At 44.2% G+C, this 21150-nt stretch overlaps 1 protein-coding gene and 1 long non-coding RNA gene across 2 annotated transcripts in view; both read right to left on the reverse strand.

The window, feature by feature from the left end:
- Window positions 1–21150, reverse strand: part of LOC119444235 (hemicentin-2-like) — a 133096-nt gene that overhangs the window by 94789 nt on the left and 17157 nt on the right. Inside the window, exon 5 of the mRNA XM_037708665.2 lies at window positions 1074–1195. Coding sequence (XP_037564593.2) covers window positions 1074–1195 — 122 coding nt within the window. The remainder of the gene's footprint in view (window positions 1–1073; window positions 1196–21150) is intronic.
- LOC125942329 (uncharacterized) lies at window positions 10935–15472 on the reverse strand. Its single transcript, XR_007465008.1, has 3 exons — window positions 15395–15472; window positions 14506–14609; window positions 10935–11255 (listed from the first exon to the last, which is right to left on the reverse strand). It is a non-coding gene; the product is annotated as an uncharacterized LOC125942329 (long non-coding RNA).

Genomic DNA, 21150 nt, shown 5'->3' on the forward strand with positions numbered 1-21150 from the left:
CATGGCGTTCACTTTCCGCACATGGTTTCTCTTTCGCGTCGGATTACCCTGTGGCGCCTCGTCGCCTACGGAGTGCCGCTTCAACTTGCATCAGATGTGCTTACCAGTAGCGCACCAAGCATCTCTGCCAGGGGGGGGGGGGTTGACAGTTTGCCAATACCATCTAAACAGCACTAATTTCAATTTATTCACGGGAAATTGCGAAAAAATGCGCTTTTTGCGAGGGTGCAGACGATTGCGCGTCTTACATCTTAGTTGCAGTACTCAAATGCGCAAGGAAAGAAAAGGGGTTAAACAAAAGGGGGGGGGGTAAGGTCGGCCTCAGAGGGGGGCGTTACAACCCCTCCCCCCCCCCCCCCGTCGGTGCGCCACTGGTGCTTACACACCACCTACTGCTTCGCTTGCGATGACCCCAACTAAGAAAACAGCTGCGCTAAGTGGCGCAGAAAGGCAACGGCGCCGTCGGGCGAATCTCACTTCAGTCCGGCGAGAAACACGCCAGCGTGAAGCAGAACGCCTTTGCGCGTTCGCGGCGCACGCTGCGGAGTCTGCCACTCACATTCCTGAAGCTGAGCGCGTCGCAATTCAGATGGCTGCCCAAGACACTATGGAGTCGGACCAAAATGCTCGTACCGTCGCCGAAGCGACTCGGCAGCTGGATGCCGCGCTCCAAGCAAACCTGCAACACGGTCGCCTGCCCGCAAATCATGCGCCTTTCACTGTAGCAGACCGTGAGTTCCGGAAGCAAACATGCAACACCTTCTGTGAAGACACTTTTCACTTTCGTGTTTTACCAATTCCTATGAAAGAGGGATCAACCATAATTTTCAAAACCAAGAAAGTGACGACAAGAGCATGCAGTTTCTCACCCTTGAACTGCAAACCATGTTTCATCGCTTCCGCGTGGATCGGATTTTTTTAGCACTCCTGTATGGTTAGATATGCGCGTAACTGCAAAATGTTCGTGAAATGTTGTTGATAACACAGGATAGCAGTTCAAACCAACATCTAATGACTGTAATAAGTCAACCGTAAACGTGCGCATTGACGTTGGTGGTTTTTGAACCACTTACCTTTTATCTCGAGCAGCACAGGTGAGCTGGCCGCTCCGATGTCGTTCGATGCAGTGCAGAAGTACGTCCCTTCGTTTTCTGATGATATACGCCTGATGTGCAGAGGAAAATCGAAGCTTCCCCTGCGACGAATAAAAAAAATTATTCCGGGGGTCTTACGTGCCAAAACCATGATCTAATTATGAGGCACGCCGTATAGGGGGGGACTCCAGATTAATTTTGACCACCTGGAGTTTTTTAACGTGTACCCAATGCACGGCTGACGGGCGTTTTCGCATTTTGGCCCCATCGAAGTGCGTCCGCCTGTTGCCTGGATTTGATCCCGCGACCTCTTACTTAGCAGCGCAACGCTATATTTGCTAACCCAGCACGGCGCGTAAATAGATGATTGATTTCACAATAAAATTACTCAACGCGGTAGAAGTTCGTATGCAGCGCATTTTCAGGGTAGTCTAGAGGCATTTTAAATACTTATACGCGAATCTAGAGACATGCCGTGTTTACAATGAAACAGCCGCGAACACAACCCTCCTATCTTTTTCTCGCTGTCTTCGGTGCTCCCACCGAATAATTCCCGTTTGGATTGCATAGGCAAGAGGCCAATGTGCCTCCGCGGTTGAACAACAGCAAAAACGCAGAGTTCGTGCACGACTCGCAATAACAGCCAATATCGGAAGATGTAGGGTCGAAGGAGTTTGCTCACAGTACAAACTAACGCACAGTAACACAACAAGAACGAAAAAAAGGGGGGGGGGAGCTCTCGTTAAAAAAGACGAAAGAAACAAATGAAAAAAAAAACTGATGGAGATCGAACGCGCATCATGAAATCAGTTTGAAAAGCGCATTCGATACCATGGGTCATGAGCTCATCGTGCAGGAACTCAACAACACCAACTGTGGGGAACGGACATATAACTATATCCGTTCCTTTCTCTCCGATAGGAAAGCCGCGATAGGCATAGGAGTAGCCGGATTGTCTGCTTTCATTATGATCAATAGAGGAACGCCTCAAGTAGCCATATTATATCTCCACTACTTTTCAACATTGGTGTGGCTCGCCTCGCCCGACAGCTCGAGTCCATACCACACTTGGGCTATGCCCTGTATGCCGATGACATCACACTATGGGTGAACGGAGTCTCTCTGAAACAAAGAACATACTCTACAGAAAGAAGCAGAGACAGCACATCTCTTTATGGAGGGCTGTGGTATGAGCTGTTCCCCGGAAAAATCGTAATTTGTACGGGTGCATGGCAAAGGTCGTCGAGGCAAATAACCCTTCCACCTGAGAGATGGTGACCACCCCATACACGAGGTAGCCAAAGCACGCATACATGACTCTGGGTACAGAGTAATATGCGAGTGGACCACAAAGTTAAAACTCTTCGCACGACAGTTAAGCAAATTGAACGCATGGTACACAGAGTAACTTACCATCGCAAAGGCTTTGGAGAGGCGGATACGCTCTGCCTAATCCACGCCTTTGTAATTAGCCGATCGAGTCACGTACGATCTCACCTGCCTAGAACTTAGGCCGAGGTCGAACAAGCCGATATGCTCCTCTTTACCACCTACAAAGGTGCCTTCGGACTACCAACAGGAACACCCATAAATAGCCTTCTAGCCTTAAGGATCTACAACACCTTTGAGGAGCTGAGGGCCGCGGCCATCATGTCGCAACGAGACTCAGCCTCACCCCCACAGGTAGGGAGGTCCTACGTGCGTCAGGGTATCCCATGCGGCCGCAGTGACGAAGAACTCGAACCTCTTTCCGCCAATATCCGAACCCAAATCAACACCGTGCCTATAACGAAAAACATGAATCCCTTGCACCACCGAGCACGTCGCGACGCCAGAGCCAGCAAACTCACAAAACAGTACAGAACGGACTCAGACATACTTTACACGGACGCTGCCCACAGTGGCACACATGGCTTTTCGCTGGCCGTCGTTGGCTCAGCCCGCGGGCCAGGTATATTAACCTGCTCCTCAGCCAATACCCGCTCGGCAAACACGGCGGAAGCCTTAGCGGTCGCCCTCGCAATCATAACCAAAGAACCCATGAGGCAGGGGTCTTATATCCTCACGCACTCTCAAATAGCACGCGGTTATTTCACTAGCGGCCACGTTCCTGCGTGTGTAGCCCGCCTCTTAGGTATAAAACTACATCAGGAACACACAATCATATGGTGCCCGGAACACATAGCGGCCGCGGACAGTGCAGCTCGAGCTATGACTCACCGAGCGAGTGTCCCCGTCCAGACACCCTTCTCCCGTCCCAGGCGCCTCACACGCCCCGAGATATCCTAGAACACCAGCTTATATAGCGAAAGACAGCGCTACCCCCCGCCACACCCTCATTAAGGTGTAAGGGAAGCGTATGAGTGGCGCCGCCTGCAGAGACATACCCGTACCTACGGTTAAAACATGCCATCCACCCTACCGCATTCAGACTCAGAGATTGACTCCAACCAAATAAGGAAATTTACTAGCCCGACGTTTCGGAACCAATTGGGCTCCTTCTTCAGGGGGTATTTTTCGGAGGTGGCGGTGTGCCGCTTTTAAAGGGTCCGTCGTAACAAAGCAGAGGAAGGGGGAGAGAGCGTAAGGTGCCGAGACACTTGGCAGGGCTCCTGTTCTAGACAGACAAAAGAGGTGGCGAGTGGGGGGAGGTAGATGGGTGGGGGGGGGGGGGCTTCGGTGTCGCTGGTCGGCTGGGTTGACCGATGCTGGGCGCCCTTTAGTCGCGGGAATGCGTTGACGAGGGACAGGCATACGTGGGCACCCTACCGCATACGTGGGCACTTGCCCGTGGTGCAGACGCCAGCCAACTCTCGCCTACATTACGTGGGAATGCGAACTCAGGCCATCCAAAATTTAATACACCTCATATTCCGGCGGATAAATTCAGAACGGAGCATCGGGAGACCTGGGTCGCCAGCGAGGAAAAGGTGGCCCAAGAGACACTCCTCGACCAAGCACGGCGGGCTGCTGAGGCCAGTGGAGCCCTGAACTAGGGGTCCCACCACCCTGCTTCCACAACCCTTTCCTTATGCAATAAACGTTTTCGAATTTCAATTTCAAATAGAATCAAAGCGAAGCGGTTCATCGAATGCTATAAATTTGCCCATTTCATTCCCGTGTCTTTGGCGCAAAAGAGACTGGCGCGAGCGCATCCGTGCACCCTTGCTACGCCATATGTGACACGCTGCGATAATCTCGAATAGTTAGTTGGTGTTAGAATGATAGAAGTGTGCGTGCGATTGTGGCCTAAGGGTTAGAGCATCGCGCTGCTGTGCTGTGGGGACCGACGCTCGAACCCACCATTGGCGACTTAATTCAATATCTTTTTTTCGAGGTATGGACTTTTTGACAAGAAGCATTAGCCACAGTCAGGAAAGTCACGGGAGGGTTCGCAACGAAACATTGCCTTAAAATATGCATAAGGGGGTGAAGAACGTAGAGGGAGGCCGACTATATAGAGGAACTATACGCACGTTCATTCGCAGTTGCGAATCCGAACCCGATTACGTATCTTCAAGGTAGAGACTGTTGCCGTGGTACTTATATTAAGCGTTCACCAAGGGTCAAGTGCACTGGTTCAGCAGTACAATACCAGAACTCGGCTAGTACGGGTACGGCACAAGGATCAACTAAAGTTGAACAACGCTAAGCAAACCTGATTCAGGAAGAAAACGCGTGCAAATTTCTTTTGCGTTGTTTTTCCTCGGATATCGAAGTAAGTTGGTTCAATGTCAATTTGATACAAGTGTCAGCTCTGCTTAGTTCAACGCGATCTATTTAGGAGAGTGAACAGCAAGTTGGTAAGGTGGATTTATGAGGAAATGTTTTGTCACTATATGCCTGCTTTATTCAGCCCTATTTCTGCCATGGCACTACAGCATTACCTTCGTTCTTTCCCTTGTGACTTTGATGTCATGGATGGCCAGCTGTTATGGCGAGATGTTAGTCTTTCTTGTTGTTTGTATACAGGCCCTCAGGCAAAGAGACTACGGTAATGCTTAACGGTAATGCTTTGATGTCACGGCCCTATCAAAACATTTTTTTTATTTGACAGTGCTACATCAATCCTGCCATTGTGATTGCGTAAACGTTTCTAAGACTTTAATAAGTTATTTATATATCCGTGAGTGCTTGAAGTTACACTAAAAAAGATGCTCAAGGATGTAAGTTTTCTTTAAGGAAAAAACTAAGACTTAAAAAGGAGAAAGAGTAACGTATGTCTATACAAATCAAATTCGAGCCACAGTCCTACAAGGGAAAGTTGAACATAGTACCACATGACTGGAAGGAACAAGCGGTAATGCCTCCAACTGTGAGGTTTTATAGTTACGACGGAACCATAGTGTAATTTGCTACCAATATGGCCTTTTTGAGTCCATATTCATTCACGCGCTATCTGCTGTTTGAGACTTCGCTTCCTGCTTTTTACAAGGGCGATAAACGTAGAAAAGTTTTTTTTTTTGCCAGGGGTCAGTGCAATCAGAGTTGTTTATTTCAGAAGTCTGGACTGTAAAGACTATATTCTGTCATAAATGTCCTTGAAAGAACCTAGGGCTGAAATCCTAAAATTATTGATTTTCGTTTTGTTGGTTTTACTTATTATTATTTATGTGGTAACGTGATAACGCCAGCCGGCGAGCAGTGATAATGCCGTCTGCTGTTTGTCTCCTAGTGTGTCACCGCGTAAGCGGTTATCTGTTGCGGCGGGTGACTTCACACCAGCCCTATATATATTAGTTGCTCAGCGGAGAATAAAGGCTGATTCTTGGTCTATCACTCGGTGTCTCGGTTACTTCAATTTATTTACCCAAGTAGTCCTAAGGGCATACATAGACCCAAGTAACGCAAAATGTTGCCGTATCGTTCTGTTAATGTGCACAAATGTCGGTGCATAACGTTGCCTACATGCTGCTACTGTCCGCTTTTTTGATCGCCAGACAACGTTGCTTTGTAACGTTGTGGCAGCGTTGAGCAGCACATTCACGACGTTGACATAACGTTAACGGAACTTCCTGACAACGTAACCTGGATGTTGCATTATGTCACTTGAGCTTTCAGGCAACGTACGTATTCGACGTTCAAGCAACACTCAAATGACATTCCAGAATATTTATAGACATACATAACAGCAGTGCTGTCAGCATGGCACGGCTGACAGCACCGCAAACCCTTAAATTTATATTTGTTTGACAGATTACGCATTCTAGTAGTTTTCATGTTGCATATGCATGAAAATGATAACAAGAATTGGTTAAAAACGGCATTCTTTTACATATATATGGTGTGTATCTTACCACCACAAGGTAAGATACACAGACATCTTGGTAAGATAAACAAGATATATACGTAAAAGAATGCTGTTTTTCACCAATTCTTGTTTCACATTTTCATGCATATGCAACATGGAAAACTACCAGAATGCATAATCTGTCAAGCAAATATAAATTTACGGGTTTGCGGTGCTGTCAGCCGTGTCATGCTGACAGCACTGCTGTACGAGCAGCTGATTTGTCTTGCACTATATATAGTACCAACTCGCCCTAATCCAGAACCTTTAAAGTGTTTCACATGGTGGTTTGCCTGCCTTGTCTTGCTGTTGTTCATAGCACAGCATATAGATGCTGACTGCAAGTAAAAGTGCATAATGCAAAGCTACAAAGTGGTTCACAAGAACACTTTCATTTTGGTTGTAACAGCAAGAGAGTAGCATGCACGTCCAGTGTGCAGAGGTTCTCGTATGAAGGTTCTCACAGCAGGAAAGTAAAAATCTTCCACAAAAGTTCATTTTCCTTAAACATATCATTTAAGCTTAGGCCACGGAAAAAATCAGTTTCTTTGCTTCCGACTTACTGCTCTAAAAATCATGTGTTGGTAGCTGCATGTGCTTTCAAGAAATTGAATGATAGCCAACATCACCTGCTAAGAACGAACGCTAGTATGTAGGAATTGTTTGTGCAGGAGGAATATGTGGTGCTTGAATATGCACCCATGAATATGCATTGGTCCACCTTAAATAATAGTGAATATGTCATAGACAAACCTGGTTATGTCAAATCATGCATTTATTTACCGTCTGCTTACATCATAGTGGCAAACTAATAATGACACTTAGATAACAGTAACTTAGAAAAACAATGTGAACAGCCCTGATAACACACTTAAATATATTTTTCATCAAACATCAAGGTTTTGTATCGCATATTAAGACACTCTACTAACAGCTACAAATACAACACAATATAAGGTCGATCTGACCGCGGTTAAATAGTTGCTCCATCATCATGGCGATCACACCTGATGAACTATAAAACCATGTAAAGAAAGACTACCTATCCGGGCTTAAGTTTTTTCATATGAACGCTCAATCCGCAAATAATAAGCATGCGTCTCTCGAAATATTTTGTGCACAGCTCGGTTTCCTGTTTGACGTCATCATGATAACGGAAACGTGGTACAGTGATGACAACGTTTTTACCTTGAATGGCTACAATGTGTTTTCCTTAAATCGCAATTGTCGGCGTGGTGGCGGGATATCAATTTTGATAAATTAGACACTACACTGCGAACTACTTGATGACCTTACCTTCTCAGAAGTTGATCGCGAAGCATTGAGCATTTTAATGAACAACAAACTTATATCAGTTGTATTATCGTCCACCCAATGGCTGTCCTTCCACGTTCTTCAGCCATCTTGAAAAAATTTTTGATTACGGTAACTTGACTGTCCCAACGTGGGAGCGGCCCGCTGCGCGCTGAGTCGCGTACCTCAGGACGTTCAATAAAGTTTTCAATCCATCCATCCATCCATTACGGTAACTCCAATAAGCTTAATATAGTATGCGGTGGTGATTTCAACATTGATTTGCTCACAGTGCTCAATGACAAGTGAAATGGTTTCGCTTATGAAAGCTTTGGCCTAATTAATGCAATTATTTCACCCACTAGAATAACCACTCATTCTTCTACGCTAATCGACTTCTTTTTTACGAGCTTTGAAGTTAGCAATATATTATCTGGGACTATCTCATGTGATTTGAGTGATCACTTACCTATATTTATGGCTATCAATGAGCATGTAAAAAACAGAGGCCATACATACTCATACAAAGCATCACGTCTCGGAATCTAGATAACTTTCGTCGGGATCTATCAGCTATGTCCTGGGATGCAATTTTTGCAGCTAACAATGCTGATTCAGCCATTCACATATTTCTACAGAAACTCAAGGAGGCTTACGATTTACATTTCCCATATAAAGAATTCTGACCATCTAGAAAAATTCGTAAACCATGGATCACGAAAGAATTGATAAGCAAAATCAAGGTTAAATATAAAATGTATGACGCCTTTCTCGCCTCCCGTGACCCACAGTTATTAAGGAGTTATAAAGCATACCGTAATAAGCTGAATAAAGAAATTCGGAGTGCTAGGACTGCAGATTTCAATAGCACTTTTGCGCAAGCTACAGACAACCCGTCACTCAGTTGGAAAAAAAGTAAATACAATATTTGGTAGCAATAAGGCACTTCATAAACCTCTTGAGCTTAAGATTAATGGGACCTTAAAAAACGGTAAAGAACTAGCAAATATTTTAATGATTACTTTGTAGATGTGGATCATCCTGCTATTGCGGATACCAACACATGTCATCATAAAGAATCGTGCAAGGATACAGTGTTCTTAAACAGCATATCTGAGTGCGAGGTGTTCAATCTAATCTTAGGTTTGAAAAATAGTTCTGCGTGTGACTACTATAACATGCAGGTCCGCCCAATAAAATATGTTGCAGATCTTATTGTGGGGCCACTCACACGCATTTTTAATCTCTGTTTTGTCAGTGGTACTTTTCCAACGCAGTTACAAATCGCCAAGGTGGGGGTCCTTCCCAAAAAAGGTGACCGGAATAATTTAAACAATTACAGGCCTTTATCAATCTTGCCTGTGCTTTCAAAGGTTTTAGAAAAAGCTTTACTTTCTCGCTTGTCGTCTTTTAAAGATAAATATAACCTAATAACAAACGCACAATTTGGGTTTAGGCAGTACCGGTCCACAGAGCTCGCCCTCCTCACACAGAAAGAGTTTACATTGGAAAACATTGAACGTAAAAATTTTATGTTAGGTATCTTTATTGATTTCTCTAAAGCGTCTGATTCCTTGAACCACAGTCTACTTTTGCACAAGCTAAAATTATATGGCATACCTGGCTTAGCGCACAACATGATTCAGTCCTACTTGAGCAATCGTAGGCAGTGTGTAGCAATTCATCATCACCTTTCGTCCGTGAAAGCCATTTCTTGTGGCGTACCCCAAGGCAGTATTTTAGGAGCTTACCTCTTTAATCTGTTCATTAGTGATATCACACATATTGACCAGGAATTAAAATTTGTAATATATGCGGATGATACAAGTTTATTCATTCCGGATAGCAATCCCATGGCACTATTCCGCCGAGGGAATGAAATTCTCTCCAAACTAGAGCTCTGGGCCTCAAGTAACGGACTAACCATAAATGTGAAGAAAACCAAGGCAATTGTATTTAGATCAAAGGGCAAGCAACTTCCAGCAGTTTTTTCACTCTTTTTAAATGACAACCCAATAGACATAGTCAGCAATTTCAAATCTTTAGGTGTGATATTCACTGAACATATGCTCTGGGACATGCAGATCGATTATACAATAGCAAAGCTGTCACGAGTAACAGGTTTACTTTATAGGAATAGAGATCTACTACCCATGAACATTAGGATGTTACTATATCACTCGCTTTTTCTTTCTAGCATACAATACTGCTTTCTTGTATGGGGCAATACAACTTCAACGAATATAGGAAAACACGCTCGTGCCCAAAATAAGATAATCAGAGCTATATCTAATGTTCCATCGTACACTGCAGCGGCTCCTCTAATTAAAAGATATGGTTTAATCTCTATGGAAAACTTTTATGATTATTGCCTGAGCAAAACATTGTTAAGAGAAAAACGGCATCACTTTTCTAATCTAACTTGCCTTGCGAAACTTACATTTCCAATACACATATACAATACAAGAAATTGGGAGTGCTGCAATGTGCCACTTAACCGTACTAATTATGGAGAGCAGATGCTCAAAAGTACAATCCCAAAACTATTAAATTACTTTAATGAGCATGATATTGTGTTAGAAAATTTAACCGCACTAGAACTTAAGCGTGTTTTTTCATGGTCTGTTCCTTTGTGTCGCTTTTTCCCCCCTACATAATCGTTTTATTCAGTTGAACATGGCTCACAAACTTGCACTTTGCTTTAACATTGTATAAGCCAGCATGCAAGTTAATTTTTTCTACTTTACATTTATATTATACCTGTACTAGCTGAGCGAAATACTTGTACTTGCATTATTTGTTTGTTACCTTTTTGTGCTTGCGGTAAACGGTTGCTGCTCAAACGTTTCGGGGGTGAGAACCCGTCAAGCTGCCTTATCTTTTTCCCCCCTACATAATCGTTTTATTCAGTTGAACATGGCTCACAAACTTGCACTTTGCTTTAACATTGTATAAGCCAGCATGCAAGTTAATTTTTTTCTACTTTACATTTATATTATATCTGTACTAGCTGAGCGAAATACTTGTACTTGCATTATTTGTTTGTTACCTTTTTGTGCTTGCGGTAAACGGTTGCTGCTCAAACGTTTCGGGGGTGAGAACCCGTCAAGCTGCCTTATCGGCAGCTTTTTCTTTTCACCCCCCATGTACACTGATACATGAATAAATGATTGATTGATTGATTGATTGATATGTTGCCTTCCCTTTAGGTCAAACTTCAATTTTTTTTGCTTTTTTGTCGAGTTCACTTATTTCAATGGCAAAACACAATTTATACTTCTTAATAACAGCACAAATACTGTCCTTCACTTTGTAATGTACAAAAACACAGCACAGTACCACTGCGGTTACATACTACTTCCTACCAAGCATCCAGCCGGTCTTTTTGCATAAGCTTGCAGACATGGCAGCAAGTGTGAAGTAGTCAACACAGAGTAACAAAGTCCTCCAAGCACTGACAGCCAGCCTTCACTTTTGCAGAGGATGGCCAGCAGCACAAGCGATGCACACATGCTTCCCTCGGTAGCTTCACTTGCATCCAGAGACCTCACTGGTTTCCAAGTCAATAATGCGGTAACCTGCAGAGACATGAATTACATCCAACTATGAAGTGCCACCTGAAAAACTGAAGTAAGCCATGTTTACTGTGAAAACAGGCTACAGAAATGCTTACAAACAACTTAAGCTTCACATAACTGTGACACAAACAATAGAGACCTTACGTAGGAGAATAATGCAAAACGTTAAAAGCAAATTTGAGTAAAACCTAACCATTGTAGCCATAAGTTTGGACACAAGAGCACTAAAAGCACAATAAACAATACCCACAACTTCCTTTATTGCGCTAGCAGTTAAGACGGCATCAATATATTCCTTTAACATAAAGCTTCCTTGCAATGCCACGGCTGCTTGATAAATCCAGTTCAATCTTGAAAGAAAACAATAATTAACAAATGAAGTGAATGCTCTACCCATGGTACCAAAACCACATTTCATTCGTCATGAAAGAAAGTTCCAATGAGGGAGTGATAAATTTGACTTGTTGGTACAATATATTGGTGAATTGCAGCACAGATATTGACGACAGAAAAGACGAGACACTAGACGTGTGCTAACTTTCAACAAAAAGCTTTATTTTCGGCGACCCATCTTTATAGCCGCCACTCATCACATTGCACAAGCGTAATTCACACCCTTAAGAAGGTCAACTCCTTGTCTGATAAATGTACAGATGGTGACACACACAGAGCCAAGTCGCGCGATCTTTTCAGCCTCAATAATTTAACGTGTTAGTGGATCACTGCATGCTTCTGCTGACAACAGTACACCGAGCAAACAATGGTTCACAGGCACAGGAACTGCAACAACATGCAAGCCAACTGTCACACAAGTTTTTCTTGACATTGTATGAGTGTTCTCACAGCCGGTCATTGATGCAGCGTCCTGTTTGACCTATGTACTGTTTACCACAAGACAGAGGGGTACACTAAACCATGTTGCTAACATAGGTGACAAACGAATTTTTGTGCTTTGTTACACTTGTGTGCTACGCTGCGACATTTTCTTTGATTACAAAACTTTATAAGCTTCTGATGTGCCGAGAAGACAACTTTAACTTTGGAACTATCTGCAGTTTTTATGATACTGCAGCTTATGAATGTATGGTATGACAGCCACTTTATGTCTGTCAGATGCAGTGACCCCATGGCAACCACTCGGCGCATGCGCTTTTCAGAGGAGAGGTCATGTGGTCACTGCATCTGACAAGACACCGAAACTGGCCGTCATACCCTACATTCATAAGCTCTCACAGGCATCAAGAAAATTGCATATCATTCTAAAGTTGTGTAATCAAAGGCAATGTCGCAGCACGCAACAGATATGTAACAAAAACACCAAATTTCGTTCCGTCACCTGTGTTATTGTATCCCTCTTTCCTGTGGTAAACAGTACATAGGTCAAATGGGACATTGTATCAATGACCGGCTGAGAGAACAGTCATACGTCATGAAAAACGTGCGTGACGGTAGGCATGACTGTCATCGCAGTTCGTGTGACTGTGCACCGTCGTGTGCTCAGTGTACTGTTTCCAGCAGAAGCGGTGATCAACTAACACGTGAAATAATTGAGGCTGAAAAGATTTCGCGACTTGGCTCTGTATCAGCACACCATCTGTACACTTGTCAGACAAAGAGTTAACTTTCTTCCTAAGGGTGCGAATTGCGCATGTGCGTGCAATTGCATGTGCATGTGTGGTGTGACTGACTGCTATAAACATGGGTCGGCAAAAATAAATATTTTTGTTAAAAGTTGCCGCATGTCTCTCGTATTGACTCTTCTGTCGTTGCCTACATATGCAGTGCAATTCACAGATAAATTTGTACGTGCATTGAAAATACTGGCTTGAAAGACTATATAGGGAAATGTGGTAAATAGAGGCAAAGGGAGAAATCAAAAAATGGTCCATCCATGCCTCGTGTATGAAGTTCCTGACAGAGTGTGCTGGTCTGGGCCTGTTGGTACATCATTAGGACGGGGAACGAACAGCGCTAAGACGGGACGAAGTGAGTATGACAGACAAGAAATGAAGTGTCGCATGGGCTATAGTGTCGAAGTAGACTGTAGACGTGGACTGTAGTGTCGACTGTAGTGTCGCGTGGGCTGTTGTTATTGGGTATTGTCCTAATGTGCAGCTTCAGATATGTCTACACACTGTTTTTGTAGCCTGCGGAACTTCCACAATATATGTTTTGTTATCAGTCGAGTGCCTGAGTGGCATGTCGAGCAGGTAACTGGTGTTGTAGCACTTGCATCTTAGTTCGGCGAGTCCTCAGCTTTGTGGACTTCTATGATATAGTTCTGTGGTTCCTCACTATAGCAGTACAAGATGTTATGGCGTAAGCTTTTCTTGAAAAGATGCCACTTGGCAAGCCTGTATTTATCAGAGCATAGCTGGGGCGCGCCTTAGCGAAAAAAAGAACAGCAAAAGGCTGTTTTGTCGGCTACCTTCACAACAATACAACAAAAAATGACACGTATATACAGTTAACACTTAGTAACTTGACCTCAGTTAATTTGACTTTTTACTTTCAAACGCACTACAATGTCCGAACAAGAAACCACATATTGCTATGAAACAAAACACTTATTCGAATGCATAAGCACGTCATTTTGGTGAATTCAGCCTCTACAGTGTCCCCTCATGCAAGCAGCGGCTACTAAGGTTTGAAAAACAAGAAATTCAAAAAAAAGCTCTACTGCTTCCCTTGGTGTGAAGCTGTTTTACTTTGCCTTTAGTTTTATTTTTCAAAATTTCCAGAACTCAAATTTTCCTTACAGTTTAATACTAAGGCAGTATTAAACACGTTGGTGCTCGTTGAGGCATGTCGGTTGAGTGGTGCTTCAAGAGCAAGCAGGAAAACATTAGAGACCACCTCGGGTAAACAAAAATACCTGCTTTTATTCCTCCCACTGTTATTTCAATCTTTCGGATAATTCAACCAACTCACAAATAAAACCTACAGCATAGGAAACAGTTTCAAAACAAGACAACCAAAATAAAAAGTGATGAATAGTGTGTACTAAGTAAAATTAAAATGTAACTTGCAGCCAAGCGATTGATGCAAGAAAAGATACTTATCAGAACATGTTAGGTCTAGTTTTTATATAGAACACGGTAAGGTACGCATAACAGCTATGGACACAAACAAACAGCAAGTTGCGTAAATATTTGACCAATTTAGTAAGCTGTGTTGAGTAATGTCGATTAGCTTAGACACGAATGATACTGAGATGCTACTTCTTGGAACACGTACACTACATACATACCTGACCCAACCATCCAGATTACATGTTGCGCTACCGCAGGCATAGCCAAGGGGTCTGGTGGCTCCTCTGTTATGTGGGCACTGTTGTGTGTCACAGCCTCGCCACTATAAAATAAGTTGTGTTAACTTAGAGCAGTGGCACGTAGCTTTATAAAGCTGTCAAATTGTCTACACATGCATGGAGAATCTAAAAATAGTCACTAAAACAATGTTTGCATTAGTGCAGGGTGGCAACAGAGCACAAAGTAAAAGTCACTGATGAATGTCTTGATAATGGGGACCCTTTCCCCACAGTAAAATTATTGACACGCAGCAGCAGCACATAGCAAAGAAATGTTTGTTTACAAAACAATTCATTTTTTTCAATACTCAGTTTAAGCAACTTTCCCCTGTCACGTTTAGTTACGTATAAGGTATGTCAAAACATCTTGTCTTTAAAAGTAAGTTGCACTAGTAGCAAGCTGTGATTGCTTACATTTTTTTTCTCTAAAAATGTCGCAAACCGAAAACTTCGTAAGCAGAGATTATTTACAAGGTCGAAGCATTTATAGGCTAGGAAACGACCTTGCAATAAGAATCGGTGAAGAAGCAACTGAGTCGTTATTCTGCAACTTCAGCAGAAAAGCGGGAGATCACGTACAGCGCGCACATGATGAGCACGATTATTTCCGAACGTTATATTTCTCATCGGAAGAAAACGCTTATCAAGATTTTCAATTTCGCATCGAAGCAATAAACTTGCGTAACTAAATGCTGACGACCAGCGTTCAGCAAGCATCAGCACACGCTTTACTGTTGTCGCGGGACTTCTATTTCCTACGTTCGCGCACGCAATGCACACACGAGAAGCTCGCACAATACGCGTGTATTTAGCCAGTACGATTACTTACCTTTTGAATGGTACGACGCGTTCGCAAAGCGCTCTCCAAGTTGCCGGTGCTGCTTCGACGATGTCACTCCCCGCATACATGCCGCTGTGTTATTAACTCTATGCTCGTCGCACGCCGCTATGTCGCTCTGGATTGGCTAGGCGTTTTTCTTTGCCGGCATTGACTTGCCACACTCTTGTAATAAAAAATATTTTCGTTTTTTGTTGAAAAAACATAGATTAAGTTTGTTTTGATAAATAATACAACGTCAAACAATCACTTTTTAGAAAAAGCTTTCTTTTTAATCTACATCATCACAAAAAGCGTTCCTAGACTGTCGCCATTTGTTTTTTTTTCTTTTTTTTTACTACGAGTGCGCTCTGTTTCCCGTTTAGAAACGCGTAGACTAAAGTGTCACTCAAGGTCTCGATGTGCACTCCCCGTAAGTGCACTTAACTTGCCCGCTTGACAGGGGTATTAATCATATGGGCAGCAGCGAAAAAATATGCACAGCGAGTTTCAGTTCGCCTGTTCAACTGGTAGACTTGACTAGAGAATTTCGGCCTCCATTCTGGGTACATAAAAGAGCTAGTTTTGGTGAGCAGCCCAGAGTTGCCAGCATGGTGTTTTCTATATCGCCAACATTGGGCGATGTTGCGGTCGGTATTTAGTCTCGCGCCTGGGGACAGAGACATTAGATGTGTTCAGTTGTTTCTAAGACTAGAATTCAGAGCCGTTCTTGGGCGTCGCCATTTTCTCGCGACGGTGGCGCCGCGGTGCGAGCATTGGCTGTGGACGGCGGGCACCGCGAATCGCTGCACTGGCGGAAGCAGGAGCGGTGGCAATGAATTGTTTTTCATGCTGACCGTTGACGCTAAAAATTGCTAAGTGCATGCTCATTTTACTTCTGCATTATGTACGCACGATGAACGCAGTAGAACACGCGTCGGATCGAGGGCACGCTTGACCTTTCTAAAGTTTCGCGGTATCATGGTCGCAATGAGGGAGACGCATTTTCGTTTGCGGAAAACGTATGTATTGGTTTCCGCGCGTCGTAAAGCGAGATATTCTGTTAGATTAAGTGTTCTGGCAATTGTGCCAGCCATGGTGCAAGATAATTAGTGCCAATAAGCATGCTTCAGCTGCATGTGACGCCGCTGTGCACTGTCACAGAACCTTTGCAGGGACATGATAGTGTGTTGTGGCGAAGCTTCCGTTGTTGACAAAAGTAAAACTCGCAAGCTATAAAACTAGATTTCATTGGTACCTCGACAAACTTATCTAAACCGGGTAGCGGTTTTCGAAATGCATTTCACACCTCATGTAATGTTACTGAGTGAAGGATGCGATGAAAACTAACAATATTGCCGCGAAGCACTGTTTCTTTTCTTTTGAACCGCCTCTGAAAGCTTATCTAATAGCCTCGTTGGCAACGCGATACGTGACCAATGTGCGCTTGCTTGAACACTCACAGAAAAAAAAATAGCGTAGCTTGCACTGGAGGCGCCAAGCTAAAGAGACAACGGAGCTGATGGGCACCTAGCTAGTCTTGGCTTTTAGGCTAGGCTAAACACTACCAAGTCAACCCCAGCATATTCCGGAATTTAGGGATTATTGATCGATTATCGATGAGCTATTCATTGGCTATCGCAAGGTATTGGCCACGTATTTGGGCTAGGCTAAGCACTACCAAATCATCCCCAGCATTTTTCGGTATTTATTTATTATTGATCGATTATCGATAAGCTATTGATTGGATATGGATTGGCTATCGCAAGGAGGTATTGGCCTCGTTTTTGGGCTAGGCTAAGCACTACAAAGTGATTCCCAGTATTTTCCGGAATTTATAGATTATTTATTGGTCATCAATTACCTGTTAATTGACTATCGATTGGCTATTGATCACTGACTAAGCTTAAGTAGACCCAACCATGCTTAGCTAGACTTAGCAGGCTCAGCTTCACTATTTCACAGGGGTATGTGCCATTCGTTTTGACCATTTCTGCACTAGCGCTAGGATCGCCCCACATTTTCTGTTCGCACGTTACGGACTAACGCTCGGCTTAAACAGATCCGCTGTTAAAAAAAAAAAAAACTAATACTTGGGGAGCCCTTCTGCCACTCAACAATATACATAATCTGGTTTCCTAGCATTTCATTTCTTGAAAACTCATCGCTCGGCGCCGCCGCGTCGGTGCAGTGATTACCGTGTTCGGCTGCTTACGCGTAAGACGCGGATTCGATCCCGGCTCTGGCAGTCGCATTTCAATGGAGGCGAAATGCTAAAAGCCCGTTTACTGTGCGATGTCAGTGCAAGTTAAGGACCCACAGGTGGTCGAAATTTCTAGCACCATCCACTACGGCGTGCATTATAATCACATCGTGGTTATGGCACGTAAAACCCCAGTAGTTATTAAGATGAAACTTTTATGTGTCTCGTGTGGAGGTGTCCTTTATAGAGTTGGCTATGGCCTTGTCGAAAACCCGGCGTGCCTGCAGATGGCAAAAAAAATGTCACGTGGCCCTGTTGAAATGCATATACCCGATCATCTGTAGCGCATGCCTTGTTCCATACCCAAGTCCGTAATATGCGGGCATGCGCCACACGGTGTTTAACATGTAGCGAAAGCCTGTCACCTGATCCTGTCCTGGTAAGGTTTACCCTAATGTGTAACTTACTGTATAACTCCAACTATGACTAAATTTGCACCAGGCTTTCGCCTTCAAGTGTAACAAAGAGCGTAACGCCGAGCAGAATTTTTAAATATTGGGGCTCGCCACATCGCTATCAAGAATGCCGACGACGACACAATGCCGCCCGGACGAGTAGCTTTTGTACATCGTTGCTACTCGCTCAAACCATGAGTAGCAACGAGACAAACAAGCGCCACGCACTAATAAACACACGCTAGTCCGCCGATTCCCGCAGTCCACGCCGAGAGGTGGCGCCTGGTGGTGAGAGTATTAGAGCGCGCCCGCAGCCTGCGTGCGAGGCTAAAATAATCTGGTCTAAAGTTAAACAAGAGTCGCACATGGGCGTGTTCCCCTTTCCAATGCAGAACGAGTAGGCGTTTGTAAATGCCACCCCGTGCCATAGGCGGCACAGTACTGTCACCTGAGAGCGGGAAACTTTTGATGACACTTGTAGCTTTAGGGATGGATCAAGTCTATGAAGGTGACACTTCGGGAGGTTGGGAGAAGACGAATATTTGTGTGTCATGTCTTTCGCCTCGATATGAAGCTTTCTTGCAGCGTCGGCTGTGGATAAGGGGATTGGAAGTTCCAACCAAGTTGGGGAAACAACATAGTGTATAGGGGTGATGGAGAGGAAACAAGCTATGGAACTGTGGTAAACAGCAAAAAATTAAATAAAAAAGAGAAACGTGATGATATTTCAAAGCACTGATCACCACTGTTCAAACCCATATAAGGGTATCTGATTCTCTGAACGCGGTGTAATAGGAGAAAATTCCTCTGTAGCGTGTGGAAATAGCCCAGGAACTATTCAGCATGCTTTGTTATCATGTCAAAGTAACCATATAGAAGTAAATAAGGAGGTAGTTATCCTGTCGAAGGCCGTGCGTTTTAAAGAAAGTATGAGGAAGGTAAATGAACCTGGAGTTTGAAATAGAAAACAAAATAAGATGGCTGGAGTGATACAGTAGAGCGAATGTAGACTCCGCATCACCTTGTGCACGCCTTCTCGCGCTGCTCGCTAATTGCGATAGTAGCCATGCTGTTGAGTCACATATTATTTATATAATTTCTAATGGTCAACGGCTGACAACACTTTGTGCAGCTGCATGATGTATGATAATCTGGCAAATAGTGTCTTTTAGGTCAAATCACTTCTAACAGCGTGGCGGCGCGAAGGCAGTTGTGTGACAGCGGTGACCAGGTCACAATGGCTGGCATAATAAGTACTATAAAACGTCGCCTTCATGCATAGCGCCCGTTTTTGCGGCTTCAAATTTTATTACGGAAGGTCTGTGTGGCTATATAACAGTAACTGGTTGAGCAATCGTAAAGTTTAATCAAACTACTCAGAATCTCAAGCGATGTGCCTTGTTGTTCCAGATTATACGTTTCTGCGCTGTGCAAAATGTATGTAGAACTTTTATCTGGAAAATCAATGCATTTCACGACAAGTGTTCAGAACGTATTTCTCGGAAATGGTTCTAAGCACAAACGTTTGAGCAAAAAAAAAGATATGAGCACTTGGGCTTGACTTAAAAATAATAATTATGGGGTTTTACGTGCGAAAACCATGATCTGATTATGAGGCACGCAGTAGTGGGGGTATAGTTTCGACTTCCTGGAGTTCTTTAAAATCCACCTAATCTAAGTACACGGGTGCTTTCGCATTTCGCCCCCATCGAAATGCGGCCGCCACGGCCGGGATTCAATCCCGCGACCTCGTGCTCAGCAGCCCAACACCATAGCCACTGAGCAACCACGGCGGATCTCTTGGCTTGACTTGCAGAGTGCGGTTGCGACAGTCCACTCATGGACTATCATTAAAATTGTATATAGTGACATTTCAATAATTGTTAATGTCCTCTCTGGCGTGATGTATGCCTTGCCAGTCTTGAACGTGCCGCCAAATGTGATGTCTCAATTGGAACGGGACCATCGTGTTGCCTCCCGAGTCATGCTTGGCTTACCTCGTGAGGCGCAATCTGTTCCACTACTTACAGAAGCGCACCAGTTGCCCCTGAGCCTGCAAGCAGACCAGAGAGTGCTACACCACATCGAGCATTTGCACCGAGCATCAGACGCCCAAGCACTGATTAATCGGCTGATTGAGCGCCCGTTCTCTCGGATGGGGAAAATGGCGGCATTGTTTCTTGACATTACTGGCAGTTCAGGAGGCACTACTTCATTCAAAACTCCGAAGAAGCGCAACAAATGTTCGTTCCCCATTTATCTGACAATTCCCGACTTACACAAAAAGTCTACCCAGCCTGTTTTGGCACTATTTCAATTGGCCCAGTCCCACCTATTTGAAAAATTTGAAGGTTATACTGAAGTATTCACGGACGCATCTGTGCACAGCGACGCCCAAGGCGCTTCTGCAGCTTTCTTCTGCCCTTCGACTGGCATCAAAAGGGTGATTAGAATACTACATTCAACCTCATCAACAACTACTGAACTGGCAGCGATTGATGTTGCTTTGAAGTACGTAAGCGAAGAATTAAACGCATTGAAGGTCGTCATTCTTACAGACTCCCGTGCTGCTATCAGCAGACTGAGACAAGATGCCAATAGCCCAATTTTATGCAGTATCAAAGAAACTTCCGGCAAAATTACTTCCTGTGGAGTGTCTCTCATTGCCCACTGGATACCCACGCACGTGGGCATCGCTGAAAATGGAGAGGCTGATCGCCTCGCTTCAAATTGTGCCCACCACGAATGTGACTGCCCTGAAATTTCCTGCATGTCTGAAAGCGCTCGTCTTCTGATACGCCGACACCTCCTAAAACATCACCCAGACCGGCGTGTTGCTGAAGGATCGTTCCCTCCCCGCGTTCGTGGTCGAGGCTTGCCCCGTCGTGCTAGAGCACTGTTATATAAGTTAAGGGTTGGGTCTGTGTTGGTGCGCGAACGCGTATGCCGACAAGGACGTGTAGACAGCCCGTCGTGTACATTTTGTGGCTCCTGTGAGACGCTTGAACATCTCGTTTTAGAGTGTCCCACGTTCTTTGTGCAGCGCGCATTGCTAATTATGTAATATAGACTTATTGGGCGGCAATGTGCGACCCATGACGATTGCCTAT

Source organism: Dermacentor silvarum, chromosome 1, assembly GCF_013339745.2.
Source record: "Dermacentor silvarum isolate Dsil-2018 chromosome 1, BIME_Dsil_1.4, whole genome shotgun sequence".
In the NCBI taxonomy this organism is placed as follows: Eukaryota; Metazoa; Arthropoda; class Arachnida; order Ixodida; family Ixodidae; genus Dermacentor; species Dermacentor silvarum.